The sequence below is a fragment of the Cyanistes caeruleus genome, chromosome 15 (genome assembly GCF_971803275.1).
Source record: "Cyanistes caeruleus chromosome 15, bCyaCae1.hap1.1, whole genome shotgun sequence".
Classification (NCBI taxonomy): domain Eukaryota; kingdom Metazoa; phylum Chordata; class Aves; order Passeriformes; family Paridae; genus Cyanistes; species Cyanistes caeruleus.
In genome coordinates, this window is record NC_141715.1 from 7,345,756 (window position 1) to 7,361,264 (window position 15,509).

The 15,509-nt window shown below is 40.8% G+C and overlaps 1 protein-coding gene across 6 annotated transcripts in view; it reads left to right on the plus strand.

The window, feature by feature from the left end:
- ADAMTS2 (ADAM metallopeptidase with thrombospondin type 1 motif 2) overlaps positions 1-15,509 on the plus strand; it is a 169,931-nt gene that overhangs the window by 124,442 nt on the left and 29,980 nt on the right. For all 6 annotated transcript variants that reach the window (XM_086852288.1, XM_086852289.1, XM_086852293.1 and 3 more), the window contains 4 exons: positions 1,134-1,217; positions 11,781-11,937; positions 12,775-12,880; positions 14,506-14,649. In XM_086852288.1, the coding sequence (XP_086708414.1) occupies positions 1,134-1,217; positions 11,781-11,937; positions 12,775-12,880; positions 14,506-14,649 (491 nt within the window). The remainder of the gene's footprint in view (positions 1-1,133; positions 1,218-11,780; positions 11,938-12,774; positions 12,881-14,505; positions 14,650-15,509) is intronic.

Below are 15,509 nucleotides of genomic sequence, written 5' to 3' on the forward strand. Positions count from 1 at the left end.
GATGTATTTAATTTTAATGGTTTTTGAAGAGATAAAATATGGGCCATTAAAACTGGGGCTGATTGAAGTAACAGGACATTATTTACCATGTTTCAAATGAAAGGTTCCCTGAAAGTTATTTATTAGCTTGAAGTAATGAATCTAGTTTGCAGGAATAAATGAAATCAGCAAAAGAGTTCAGTTTGGCAGAACCTTTACCAAAGGAAGGAGGTTTTAGGGAAGGAACTTGCCTTGCAGGGGTCTCATCTGCCTCTTCTAATTTGTAAAGCTAAACCCCTGCCATTTGGCCAAGTCTCATGCAGTCTTCATCACTGAATACTTAAATCATCCTCATTAACTGTTAATATTTTCCCAGCTTGCTTGTAGCACTGTTCCCTAAGTAATTGTTATTCATCCACATTTCATTCTCTACTCTAAATATTTACAGTTTTCTTTTCAGTGTTCCTGGGGTGATTTCCCTGTGTGCATGTTCAGCTATGTAGCTCTGGTATAAAAATAAAGAAGACAATTTTAATTTGCTGGCATTTTGTAGCTTTTGTTCTACTTGCAAAGTTTAACACTGATGAGTTTTGACACACAATAAAGCCAGCTCATGTGCCTAACCAGCTTTTTGAGGGATGCACTTCCTCTTGGCAGAGTGTGATGTGATGGGTCCCAGATGCAAGAATTACAGGGTGCAGCTGAGCTGATCTGGTGAATGGCTCTTAGGAGAGAGGTCCTGTCTCTCTGCTCACTCATGCCCTTCCCTATACATGGTCCTGCTTAGCAGAGAGATATTTGGGATTTTTCCTGGATTGCCATGCTCCTATCTCCAGTGAGCACACATGGGGCAGCTCAGCTGCATCCTGTGGGTGCACCATGATACCTCCAAGTCCAATTAGGCTGGCATTTATATACCTGATAATCTGAAGTCTCTGAGTATATATTTATTTTAAATTATTCCCTAAATTATAGCCTGTTGGGAGACTACTGAAAAGTTTGAAAAAAACCTATTCCCTCTCTCATTAGTAGAATTTTTCATGTTTAAAATATGATCACAAAGTTGTGTCTGGTCTAATGACAGAGCATAAAAGGTACTGGCTGTATCACTGCTTTCATAGTAACCATTGTTAAAGCGCTGAACTCTTTTGCAGGTTAATGAAATTTATCATGATGAGTCCCTGGGTGCTCACATTAACGTTGTCTTGGTGAGGATAATCCTGCTGAGCTACGGCAAGGTAAGGAAAGGTTAATTTAAGTGGAGGATATCAGTATCTGTAGACTTCATTCTTTTATGAACAGTGCAATTACTGGGGTCATGGATTTGTTTTGTATTTTAATCCATATGTATTATCCTTATTAGTTTGCAACTATAAAGAACTTCCATGTTTACATACGTACGTTTATCATCTGAACTTAACATTTCAAATAGTTTCAATTTCTTCTGGGTTTTCCCTGTGTCATTTGAAGTTATTGCTTAGCTCTGGCAGTCTGTCTTTTCAGATTTGTTTGGAATAGCACATGAAACATAGAGAGCATTTTAGCTCCTAAAGAAAACTCAAGGTGTTCTGGTTCAACTATATGTAAGTATCAGTAAACACAAGGTCAGTTCTGCAAGATGCTGAGGGCTACAGCTTCTAAGAACTCATTTATACTTGTGCTTATTATCAGTGGAACTACACATGTGCTAAAGTTAAATGGGTGTTCTGTGGAATAGGGGCCAGAAGGCAAGAGCTCTGCAGATCAAATCTGTAATTAAAAGTATCAAGTGTTCTTTCTCTCAGTTCCTGTGGAAGGTGTTGCTCCACAGACAAAACTTAGGTAAAGAGGAACAGAATGTTAAATAGATTTCAAAAGTATTGATCTGTTCAGTACCTGTGTCCTGCTATTGCCTAGCCAACATCAGATTCCATGGAAACAGAAACAGGACATTTCAAGTATGCTGATAACTGCTTTGGTTGACACGTGCTTTTGGTGCTCTCCAATGCAGCATCAGGCCCAGCTGCTCAGAGCAGAGTGTTAGCATCTAATGCACCTTCCTGTGACTGGAGTTGCTGGGATTTCCATGTTCATGTAGTAAGTCTGGATTCTAGATGATTCCATGTCTACTCATGGAAGCTGCTGGAATGTTGTCAGCAAAGAGCCAGTGCAGATGGTGAAGCTCCACTGGCACTCACCAGCTTATCCTGCTCAATACCAGCTGAGAACTTTCCTCCCTGGTGCAAATGAGGGAGCTCTCAGGTTTAGTCTGGACTCTAAAAGAGACTGATTACCTGGATACAGGTTAAATTTTTCTGTTGGAGCTTCTCCATCTGAGAACTAAACACACCAATCCATCTCTGCTTTTCCTGCAGTGATGATGATGATGATGATGTAGTTATGCACTTTGGATAAGCTTAATCAGATGTATGTCCTAAAGTAAAAGGTAAAAACGGTCCTATTTGCCATTTTGTGATCGAAGGTTCATGGAGTGTGTAGTTAACATTGAATTACAAAATGATTGAAATATCCTTGTGATGGCTGTAATGACAAAAGTTTGATTGCAAATTGACTTACAAATCTCATACAAATCTGATGTTGCAATAGTGGTGGAAGCCAGTAGAATTAGTACCAGTCCTAGTCACTTCTTTGCAGTCCTTAGTTCATGGGTATTTCATAATTGTTATGTGCTTTTTATTATTCATCTTTAGCCCTATTAATCTACCTCAGTGTGAGCTCTGGTTATTTCTGTGAGTTTCCAGATGGCTACAGCAGCCATCATTGCATCTTAAGGATCTTTGTTTTCTTGTGAAGAGCAAAGCCTTGTCCATTTATAATTTGAAATTTATCAGTTTCATATTCTTTAGAGAGGAGAGTTGGGATGCAGGACAGAAGCCATCATTTCTTGGTGGGTCTTTGGCCGCATCACTGCCACATTTACAGGTCTGTGTAATCTGCTTGTGGATATTCTGCTTCTGGATTCTACATCCACAATCTGCAGTGGACAATGCTTTAGCTTCTGAGTTGTCCTGCTGTTTCAGTGGAATAATTCTGCTATCACAAGCTTGCCCCAAAGATAATTTTTCTTACCTTTCCATATCTGATTCTTGTTTACATTACAGACAGTCTAGGGCTTTCTAAAAACAGAAAAAAGTACATATAAAATACATAATTCCAGAGCTCCTCTACTTTATGATGTGGGAACTTGCATGTCATGGCTGCATGAGAATACTTCCTTTTCTGTTCATGTTTTTAAATTTCCTGATTGGAGGACTAGGGCCAGGGAGGAGAAGGTGAGGAGATTTTTCTTTAAAGGTTTGGGATAATTTAACAGTGGAAAAGCAGAGAGAATAAGTGTATAGTTCTTATTTTCTGAACCTATTCTGTGGTATTAGAACAAAGCCTTGAATATTTTACTACTACACACACCATCACTAACAATTTTTAGGAAAATACATATTCAAAATACATAATATCAGGTAGGGTTCGTGTACAAGATAAGGCAGTGCATGAATGAAGCAGCGTGATTGCCTTCACAACATGAAAATGTTATCCCAGTCTTGTTTGAGTAAGCATTTCTTTTGAAAGCATGGAGCTAATATTTTCAGATTCATTTGCCTCACTGCAGGCAATTTATATATATTATCAAGGGTGCCATTTAAATAATCATAATAATTACATTATGGTTCTGTAATTGATGAAGTATGTACCATCAACGTCAGGTTTATGACAGCACTCTCAGCTACTGCCAATTCTCCACCCCTGAGCAGCCTTCTACTGTATTGTGGGTTTTTTCAGAAAATTATATTATTTTATACAACATGTCATCTGTTGATAAGAATAATATGGACAATACTTGAGTTGCATAGCAACCAGCCTTTCACTGATTCTTGCTTGAAGGTACTCCACTCTTTCAAATGTACTTATTTTTTAATATTCTCAAACACAGGCAACTGTACATGCAGAAGTTTCAGTAATTTCAGGAATAGCATTAATTGCCCTGGTAAAATGAAAAAATGGAAGATATTCCTTAGTGATCACATGCTGAAATACTTCAGGGATTAATTCAAAAGATCTGACATGGTTTTACTGAATTAGCACTTTGTGTGAATTATCACCTGAGGACTTTGAGGGGGTGGCAGGTTGAGCCCTGCCAAGAGCTCTGGCTGGGTGATGTGTTTGGGAAACAAAGTGTGGCTGCGCTGGGGCTGGGGTAGCTTTGCAGGACTTTGCAAGAGCTGCCAGCCCTTCCCTGACTCCCCACTTTCCTCTTAGTACTTCCAACAAATGATCTACCACAGACTGATGTGAAGGCTTCAGCTGTGCCTTGCTGCTGCCCACTCATTCATCAATCCCATCATTAGGATAGAAAAATGTGTTCTGCAAAGGCTGTTCCATATCTGTGTTGGTTTCAGAAGCCACAATGCATTTCTCTGCGTTTTCTTGACACTGACTTCCAAAGTGACTGGCTGTTTTGATGTGATGGGATACTGCAAATAAGTAAACAGGGTACATGCAGTGCATTTTTCTTCAAATAGGAAAAAGATGAGCTGGCTCGCTTCTGCCTTTTTGACTTCAGTAGTAGGAAGATTGGTTCCAAATTTTGGCAAGCGCGGATGCATTTGAGATTAATATAATTCAATGTTTGTGCGAATTATTCCACTTAGACCTATTTTGGTTGTAACAGCTCTGTAATCCAGCTAGCTCTAGAATACTCAGGGAAATAAGCAAAGCAACCACGAGCACCAAGTGCAGAGGAGGTTGCAAGAGATGAGCTGAGCATGCATTTAAAAACCCTGACTGGTTATTCTAAAATTTGTTTGGAAACATTTAAATACTGAGCACTGCATAAAATCCTCTCATCGCCTCTTTGAGGTGAATGAATAAAGATTATTATTCCCATTTTACAGCTAAAAAAACAAAGATGTTAAGTGTTATTTTCCAAGGCCACACGGAAGGCCACTGGCAGGCTGGGGATAAGACCTCATAAATTCCTGGCTCCAGCCCCACGCTCTGTCCACTGACAATGGTGACTCTGTGTGCAGATGAGCTGCCCTTGCACAGAGCAAAGCACATGTTAGCTGGGATGGATGTAATTAATACAGTGATTAATGAAAAAACACCTGGAAAGAATTTTGCAGGGACTGCAGGGGTTTCAATAAATGCAGCCCCCTGAGGATTTGTGAGGGTTGTTTCTTGGGAAATGTGAATGTGGCAGTGCAGGACATCCCTGAGCTCTCCCTGTATTCAGCCTGGAGCAGGGTGGGATGGACTGAGGGATGCTGGCTCTGCTCCGTGGCATCTGGAAATGCAACCAGAAGGGAGAGAAAACCCACATAAGCTGTAAACCAGAGTTGGCACCAAAGCAAGTGGTTGGACTCTGACCATGTGTTAACTTGGTCACAGTGAAAGAGGAACCTGACTACCACTGCAGAGAGCCTCTCAAATAGCTTAGAGAAGGAAAGAAAACCCAAACGACTTTGAGGTGGCAGTTCAGGAAGAAGGGATGGATGGGGTGGATGGCTGCAACCTCATAGGACAGGACTGTTAAATTGAGGACTTTTCAATTTTGTATGTCTGAGATAATAGCAGAGCTCCTGCTGCCTTCATTTGGGACAAGACCTTACCTTCGATCTTTTCATAAAATGATGTTCTCTTTATCTCTGCCATCTGACCTTTTCATGTCTAAGCTTGATGCAAGCAGGGGAGATGTTCTTGGTTCAGCCAGGATGGAAATGCTGGTTCAGTCTGAGTCAGGTTCATCTTTCTCTCTGCTTCCCAGAGGGCAGCCTTGGAATCACAAATCAGGTTTATTCCTTAAATCTGTTGTTTGTCATTATTTTGCTGTTGACCCTGCTGTTTCCCTGTAGGGAAAGGGATGAGAACCTCCACTTACCTCTGCCTCTCCAAGGAAGTTGCAGAGTCTGGCTGAGAGCACCTGTGCCTGGCAATGCAAGGAGCTTGTTAGCTGCACATTAGGGTCGTGGAACAGCTGTGCTTGGAATGGACCTCTGGACATCATCTAGTCCAACTGCCCTGCTCAGAGCAAGGTCACCTGGAGCAGGATGTTCAGGATTTTGTTTGATTTGAACCAGCTTGGTTTTGAATATTTCCAGAGACTCAATAACCTCTCTGGATAACCCTTCCCAATGTTTGTCCACTCTTATGGTAAAATTACAGTAACACTCCTAAAGGCTTTTTTTTTCTTGCCCATTGCCTCTTTTCCTTTCTCTGGATACTGAGAAGACTATCTCAGTCATCTTTATTCCCTGCACAATGGGCATTTATATATGTTGAGATTTTCCTGAGCCTCCTCCAGCCTCTCCTTGTACTAGGTCACGAATGTGAGTTGAGTATCTTATTTTTCCACTGACATTGGTAGATGCAGAAGACCTGAAAGAATCAGCAGGAATCAAGCCCTGGCCTTACAAATGTGTCTGAAGATGGAGTTATTGACCCCAGCATTTGGCCGTATCCAGTAACCAGTTCTGCACAGGCTGAGTTGCAAGGCCAGGACCTACATATGATGTAGCATTTTGGCAGCTGTTCATATTTTTGCACTGTTTCCGTATGTTTCATATGGGGATAAAGAGATATTGCCCCTCCTGTTTTTCATCTGGGTGAATTGTTGAATCCCCTTATTTATATATTCAACTCAGAGCTTATAATTTCCCAGTGTGTTTTTTTTGGGACCTTGAAGAATGTGGAGCTGGCTGATAGCATAAACAGTGCTTTGTATTCCTGATCTGCTTACATTTCTACAGAATTAGAGACTGAAAAGTGTTTACAAACTGCTGCCATAAGAAAGCTTTACAAATCCTTTGAATGTAAAATGACAGTTTGCTGAATGAGCTATTTTTGTTATTTTGGTTACCATGGACATTCAATAATTGTATTTATTTGTCTTTTGCTTGTCTTGTTCAGGATGAGAGAAGAATATAGAAGTTCTAATCCAATATCCAACGAACAATAGAAGTGCCAAGTAGAAGCAATGTAAACAGTGTGTTTTGCTGAGACTTTATACATTCAGGAAGGGAAAGTCATATGTTAAATTGTTTCCTGAATATGCACTGCTGTAATCCAACTTTTCCTACAATAGTTTGAAGCCTGTCATTTTAAGAGTATTTCTGCTCCTCCTGGAGCTACTGAAGAGCTGCAAAGCCTCCTCTGTTGGTTCTCTTGGAGCACCACCTAATGGATGAGTTAGGGAAGGTCCCAAGCTTCTGACCAGTTTAAATTTCAGATGTTCTTGTCACCAAGTACCTGCTCATCATCACTTTTGCAAAGTTGTACCCAGTAATGACAAATATCAGATAAAAAACAGGGTTGCTTAAGAGGAGCTGCCATTCCGTGTGTGACACTAGTGTGTCTTTCACATGGGTTGGCAGCTTGAACATTCTTGAAAGGTTTTGGTAGAATATAGACTAAATTTGCAGTTTTCTTCTAAGATAACTTTGATATTGTTAAAGAAAAAAAAAAAAAAAGTTATACATTTCTTCCTTGCCCCACAGTCTCCACAAATATTTGAAGGACTTCCCAGTCAGCTTCATGAATGGCTTGTTCTTCAGTATGTTCATATGAGAGAACTGATAACTTCCCAAAGGATAAGACAGATAGCAAAGAAGGTTCAGAGACCTCTCTGGCTTTCAACCATTCCTTACTGCCCGGCTTTGCCTCTTAGTTGCAACTCAGTTGTCTTCCATTTTTATTTAGGGTGGTGTTGGGTTGTTTTGTTTTGTTTTGTTTTGTTTTGTTTTGATGTGATTTGATTTGATTTTTGGGTTTTTTGCTGCTTCCATCTAAGGAAGGGAGTGGAGAAAAAATGAAGGCAGAATCAAAAAAAAGGAAGGAGAATGTGCAGCAGTGGTAGATATTGAGTTTCCCAGAGAAAAGGCCTAGGCTAGTTCTGTAGGGCAGACTGTCCTCGGCACCCTCTGTGGTGTCTCCTCGCCTGGGGGATGTTTTCCCAGCTGAGTCCTTTCCACTTCTTATCCAATATCTCCATCTGTTTCCATCAGCAGTTCACAGATTTTTTGCTTTTCTTGCTGTGAGAAGGAAAGTTTCTCTTTCCATTGGCAGTTTTCCTGCTGATCAGCTGAGTAATGCTCTCCACAGGCCTGCTGTCCTGCTTGGAAAGAGGTCCTTCCCAGCCAGGTCAGAGCTCCCAGCCAGCTGCAGGACCTGCGAGTTCCTGGCAGTGTGGGCCCTTTGCTAGCCAAGAGTAACACCTACACCTCTCCTCCAGTGCAGCCTGCTGGCCCCTAGACATCCCCTGTGTGACAAAGAGGGATTTTACCTTTCAGCCTTTATTACTGCACACAGCTCATCTCTTTTCCTCTTTCTCATTTGCTTTGTCCATTTAATAAGGGATTGGGCTCTGATGAAAGTCCACATTGACTTCCAAAAGAAAATATTAAGTATTATCTGATATCTCTGCAAGAGCAGTTTTTGGACAACATCCTTCTAAAACATATGACATCTGCCCTATCTACTAACAAGCTCTGTGTGGTCCCATGATCTCCTAAGTTCCTTTCTTCAGGACAGCAGCATGTATCTGTGAAGGCAAGGCAGTTGGAAAAGTTGGTAAAATTCTATATATAAAGGCATGCCTGGCTTAGGAAGCCTTTGATCCAAAGACCACTGGGGCCTTGGAGGTTCTTTGGAGGGAAATACTACCTTTATTCCCTTCCCTGGCCATACCAGCGGCCTACTGTGAGGACCATGGCATTCACAGTTCTTTGGTCTCAGCCAGTGCAGTTGCACAGCACAGTGAGTTTGACTCACTGTCAGACTGATGGCCATGTAATATTTGCTGTTGGCACTGTAGAAGCCTTTCTAATCTGAAAGTCTGGCAAATTGTGGAAAGTGGATGTTCAGGTGAAATTTGCTAGGAATCAAGTGGATTTCTCTTTTCAGGCTGCTGCATTCCAGTGAGGAAAGACAAGGGATTCGTGACAAGGTAGTTTGAGTGCTCAGTGCACTTGGAGTACTCAGCAGACAGAGTGACTTTTTCTTCTCATTCTTTGAAGTCCTCCTCACATACAGGACCTCAACTTGCTACTTACATTTGTAGCACATGGACACTCAAAATAGTTGACTTCCTACTGGCTGTCTTGTTTCCCAACAAGAAGTGAGGCTCAGTTTTATGATGTTAAAATTGTGTCATTGGCAAAAGAGTTGGTTCAGCTGAAACACATTTTAAAGGACTTGTGTGTTCTCAGTTTCCCCTTTTATGTAAAAGAGGTTATTTCCTTCTCCCTGTTGTGTTGGATGCAAAAGCCCCACAATGCTCCACATTAACCAGTTGGTTCAACTTCATTTGTTGGAAGACAAACTCTAAAATTAGTGTTTTGATAAGCAAGCATTGAGGCTCTCTTGGACTGAGCCTGTGGTTTTGCTCTTCAGAATACAGTGAGAGAGTTGTTGACGCATGGCAGATGCCAGTGCAGTGCCTGAACCACGGGAGCTGCTGGTTTGCTGTGCCAGACTGGTCTGGCTTCTGGCAGACTCGATGTTAATCAGAGGAGTGCTGGAACCTGCTCTTTTGGTTCATTCAGAGACAAATATTTTGCTTTTGTGATGGACTCCACTGACAAGGGTTTGATTTAGCGGGCAGGAAAGAGATGACAGAGGAAAGCTATAAAGCAGTGGTTATTAGGAAATAATTGATGTTTTATTTTCTATGCTTTTTTGCTGATCATGCAAATTCAAGACTTCTTTGCAAATAATTGGATACCCTTAAACAAAGCATATGTTGATAGGATGTGTGTTTTCATTGTTTTCTGATCAATGTGTCTTAAATGATGTAATTTTTCATTCAGTACAATGGACACAAGGAGGTCATTATGAAATAAGGAAGTATTAGCAAACATCAGAAAATATTAGAAAACTAGAGGTTTCTCAGCTTCATTTTACAGCATTCTTTACTTTTGGTTTTGCAGTAAGACTTTTCTTATTGATCTCCTTCAAGGAATTGATCTTTTTTGTGCAGTTTTGGAGAAATAAGAGTGAAAGTGATATAGATAAGTTTTATGTTTGTTTGCTTGTTTGTTTGTTTTGCTATTGATGGATGTTATTAAAGACATCAGCCATAGTCAAACTCTGTTTAAGTGACTAGGATTTTTGCTTGAAGAGTCAAGATTTTTCCCAGTATTAATGACTCAAAGTTTGTTTAAGTATGTTCTTATAAATATACAAAGATTCAATAAAGGCACCACAACTGTCTCACCATGTAAAATGCAGTTATTAGTCCAATTTCCAAGGGAATTATGGCTGGAAGCAGTATGATCCAACACAAGATTACATTACAACTTTTTTATTCCACAGTGGTATCAGAATCCAAACTGTGCCTCTATTTGGTTTATAAATTTGTTTTTATGAACATTTGCAGAATTGTAATATCTTAGTTTTGCCAAAATCAGACCTCAGTTTGGCAACATTTCTTTTATCAATTCCAGTTGTTCTTCCACAACCCTTTGAGGATTTTCTCTTTCATGTAGTCAATACTCTATGTACTCCATCATGAATTCAATTAGAGGACACGTCAAATACATCTGTATTTAAACATGAATTGTATTACATCTTTCTTATTTTTGGCCTAGGCTAGGTTTTGCTCTACATTTCGTATTTGGAATCACAAATGCTTGCAGTACAGTATAGCATCTAAACTGTAGTGGTTTTTGTTATGATTACAGTGTTGCCATGGTAATATAATTTTTGCAAATGAAAAGCCAAGGTTCACATCTGTAGTTCTTACAAATCCTGGAAGGCCTGGGACAGGTCAGTTAGTCATACATTTTCTAGTATCCCACATACAATAAGCTTTCTAAAGTCTTAGCAGTGCACAGTATCAAGCATAATTAGCTGGGAACTCTTAAAAAAGCACTACTGAAAAAAAAAAGAAAAAAAAAAAGAAGCAAATGTAATAGTTGGATTTTAAAATACCTTTCTCTTCCTTGCTCAAGAGAACTGTCCTTTGCACCCCACCTAACACATCAGCTCACTGCAGCCTGCCAAGCTGTGTCAGTTCACCACCCATGGAACATGTGGTTTACATGGAGAATGGCATCCCACAGTGGGAAGTTGTGTTCTACCTTCTGAATGATCTTCAGATGAGTAATGGGATAAAGAACATGCAATTTAAAAGACAGTGGCTGAGAAACTCCATTTCTGGAAGTAATGATTCAAATACAGCTGAAAAAGAACACTTTTGCACCAACAGAGCACCCAGGAGTGTGCCAAGTTCTGACAGAACAGCCTAAACAGCTCTGTTTCATGACAAATGCAGCTGATGAACAGGACAGGGTGCTGGCTCTCTGCAGTTATTGTGATAGGCTTTGCTTGGCCATAAGGCATTGATCTTCCCTACACTGGGTCAGTCTGTGCAGGTCAAGACCTGCTGGTTCCAAAAGGGACAAGGGCTCCATCAGGAACTCTATATCCAGACTGGAAGTGACAGTAAAGAGATGATAAAGTGATGTAAACTGGTACCAGGGTGGCATAGAAATAATAAGAGTCAACAACCCAGTATCAGTTTTGTCATTAAAATATGCATCTTTTTATTTCTAGTCTATTTTTACTTTTATTATATCTTAGATCTCATTAAATGCACAAATAACAATCTAACCATGAACTTCAACTATTTTCTTGCTTTCTTGGTCCAGTAAAATTTGTTTCTGAAGTGTGAGTATCTCTTAATTAAGAACAAATTTGTAATGGAAATGGGATGCTTAGTAAAGTGCCTGAAAAAGTTGGGAAAACAATTGCCCATGCTTTTAATAAAAAACTCTTGATGTCTGTTTTTTTTCCCTGTGTGACTGCAGTCTATGAGTCTGATAGAGATTGGGAACCCCTCACAAAGTCTGGAGAACGTGTGTCGCTGGGCCTACTTGCAACAGAAACCCGACTCTGGGCACGCGGAGTATCACGACCACGCCATCTTCCTCACCAGGCAGGATTTTGGTCCATCAGGCATGCAAGGTGTGTATCTGGGTTTGTTTTGCATGTGCATTCATTACTGAGCCAGCCTAGTCATGTAAAGTTTAATTGTATAACTTTTGCTGAGCTGTGCTCAATGTTTTCTTTCCCCATGAGCTCTCTGTTGGGCCATTTTCAGTTGTAATTGCTTCACTTATGATTTTATCCTTTCTTACTGATTACCTATTGGATGATTTCTGTGTTCTTACTGAAGCCAAGAAAATGGGATCCATATGTAAACAACACCGAAAATGCCCAAAGATTAAAGAATAGATTTCGTGTTAAAAAAGTTCCAAATCTGTTGCTGTGTTACAGCTGAATTGCAAGAAATGTTGTTATAGAGAGGTCTGGAACAGCAGGGCCAAACGCTGTCCATGTTTTCCTTTTTTCAGAACTCTGGCTCCTGTGAGATCAGGTTTTTCACCAGAGGGGAGACATCCCAGAACTTTCACACTCACTTTGAGTTGGCCAGAGCTGCTGTCAACACAGGGCTGGGGCTCTGCTCCCTGAGGGCTGGTGCTGGGCTCCTCCACACAGCAGCATGTGATGTCCTTCGCCTCTGTTGCCTCATGCACTTAGAAAAGGCAATTGCAGGGCAGTCCAGGAGGTGACAAGAATTTTCTTGATGAGCCAGGAAGTTTTAATTTGTTCAACAGGCTGGTTTCATCTGTTTCACAGATGAAGGAGCACATTCTTAAATGTTAAGGGGCAGAGGTCTTGAGGCGACCACTTCAGCTATACTTGTGTGACAACAAAGGACAGATGCTCACCCTAGAGCTTCCCAGCACATTGATTTTTCTTTACTTGTTAATTTTCTGAAGCACTTGGTGTTTCTCACAGGCTATGCTCCCGTCACTGGGATGTGCCATCCTGTCCGAAGCTGCACTCTCAACCATGAAGATGGTTTTTCATCTGCATTTGTGGTGGCTCATGAAACTGGACATGTGTGAGTACAACTGGACAGCTGTGTTGTACGTTAAATGGGTTTTGGTACAGACAAATGCTGATGACATTGGGCAGATGCAATTGATGCTAAGAAACAATGTTTAGGGTTAGCTCTTGTTTCAGGTCTCAACTCTCACAAAGTTTTCTTTACGATCTTAAGTAAGATTTATATTTTGGGATTTTCAAATGGGAAAAAAGAGCTAATATCAAAATACCTTCCAGGGCTTCTGTGGGACTAAATTAAATGATGTATTGTAGTCTCCTGGTGGAAATGTAAATAATAAAGAAATATGAATTCACTGAGTCAGTGCAAGTATTCTTGCAAGCAATTCATACTAAATAAGCGCATAATCTGTATATGTTACTGCTGATAAAGGAAACAATACTGTATAGAAACAAGGTGCCAAGCACTGCTGTTACAACTGTTCTATATATCTCATGTAAAAAATGCAATCATTTTACCTATTGATGTGATTTGAACCAATGTCTGGGCAGCAGTTGTCAAAGCTCTGGTTTCTCCCAGATCTTTTTAGTCTCCCTGTTTTCTCTGCAGAGAACTCCCACTGATTTCCCATTTCTCTTTGGTAGAATAACAGTTACCAGAAGGTTTTTTTCTGAACAGTTTCTCTCTATTCTGTTTTCCCTAAGAAAGACTGCAGGCCCTTTCTCTTCCTTTAAACAATGAAGTGCCAAAATTTATTGAAATCACCATAAACAGATCTTAGTTAGGGACACCTATTTGAGACTCAGATAGTATTTGATTCCAAAATTTTTGAATTAGGAACAAAAAGAGCACAGTGTGAGCTTTAAAAGAAATGCCACTGCAGAAAGTTTGCAATACCTCAAGTCATATTCAGCCCCAATCTGTTAATTTGGTTTAACTGTGGACAGATACTGCCCACATTGGTCCAATAGTCCTTATTAAAAATGCAACATAAGATCCTAACAAAGGAAAGGAGAAAATATATTCATAGTAAAGCCAAAAAGAAATTTTAGAGTGTCTTTAACTTTGGGTAATTTTCTAGAAAGCATCCACCACTTTCCAGGCTGTTTGACATTTCAGCAATGTGGGATTGCTCCTGGGCAACAGCAGCAGCTTGTCTGAACTAGCTTTCTGTGGAGTGTCTTTCCTTTTTTCCATGCAAAGGACTTGTCTGCTGTTGCAAAATACTTCTTATTAAGCTAAGGTGTGGGTTTTTTAAGAAGTTTCATATAAAGTCTTGAATAGCTCCAGATTAGAGCCTGGGTACATTTCTGTTAGTATTCCTGGAGGGTGGGCACCCTCGGTAATTCAGAAATGGATTCACATTTAGCTGCAGTAGTTCACAAATGTGCATGTGGACAGAAGTCCAAAAAAGGTATTTTTAGGTTTTTTCAAAAGTGGGTTAGGCTAACGGCATGCAAGTACTCTCAAGGGTCAGTCCTTCCATGTGGGAATTATTCCAGAGCAGCTCTTTAGCTTCAGCCTCACCCTGTCGTATTCCTCATGACTTGGCTCATGTGGACACGGGCCGTGGGACTGGAGAGCCTTGCTGTCAGCAAGCACTGGTGACGGGGAGGGGGCAGCTCTGGGGGGCTCAGAGCCCACCCGCGACGTCACCGCTGTGTCTCTCGTGCGCGGGGCAGTTTAGGAATGGAGCACGACGGCCAAGGGAACCGCTGTGGGGACGAGGTCCGGCTGGGCAGCATCATGGCCCCCCTGGTGCAGGCCGCCTTCCACCGCTTCCACTGGTCCCGCTGCAGCCAGCAGGAGCTGAACCGCTACCTCCAGTGAGTACTGCTCAGCAGCCGCTGCCCTTCCACGGGGCAGCACGGGAGAACCATTCTGCTGCCTTCAGTTTGATGTCAGTCCGCTCTGAATTATCCTCATTTCCTCCCTCCCTACTCTAACCTCTAGCTGAGGGCTGCCTTGGCTGCCCAGCAGCGTCGTGTCTGTCTTGCCATTTGTTGCTTATGATACCTGTCTGTGACAAGACAGTGATGCCTAGAGAGGAAAATCTGCCCTTTAAGTGCTCAGGGCTTTTCTTGACTTTAGTAGCTATCCAAAGAGCACATGGTTCTAGAATTAGTTCTTCAGCTCCTAATTTTTCTTTCAGTACCTTAAATGCAAAAGTTGTTTAAACAGCTTCATCCGTGCCCCTTGCCTTCCTTTTTGGACCTGACCCTTCAGGCATTAGACCTGTGTGGGAGTTCCCCAACAAATTCTGTTGTTTATGACCTTTTGTTTGCTCCTTACAGAAAAAAACTCTCCCCTTGTTATGTGCAAGTTGTAAGAAAAATATGGGAAAGCTACTACCATAACCAGCAAAAGCTGAAAATGAGCAGAAAGAAAGTGTAGCAAAATACATGAAGTAAACATGAGTCAGTATTTTTGTCAGTATTTTTATTATTGTAGATATCTTAGGTGTGGCAATAAGGAATAAAAACATTGTTAGGGAAATGTGATTGTTTCAATTAGCAAGATCCTCCAGAGCTTTAGCCATTAAATAAAAATCATCTGGCCTAGAGGGCTGCTTTACGTTCTTTTAAGTACAACTATTTTTAAAATGTCTTATAACAAAGCAGAACGACGGTTTGCTTTGAAGTAAATCTAACCTCAAAATTCTGCTTTCAGCTATTGGTAACTTCAA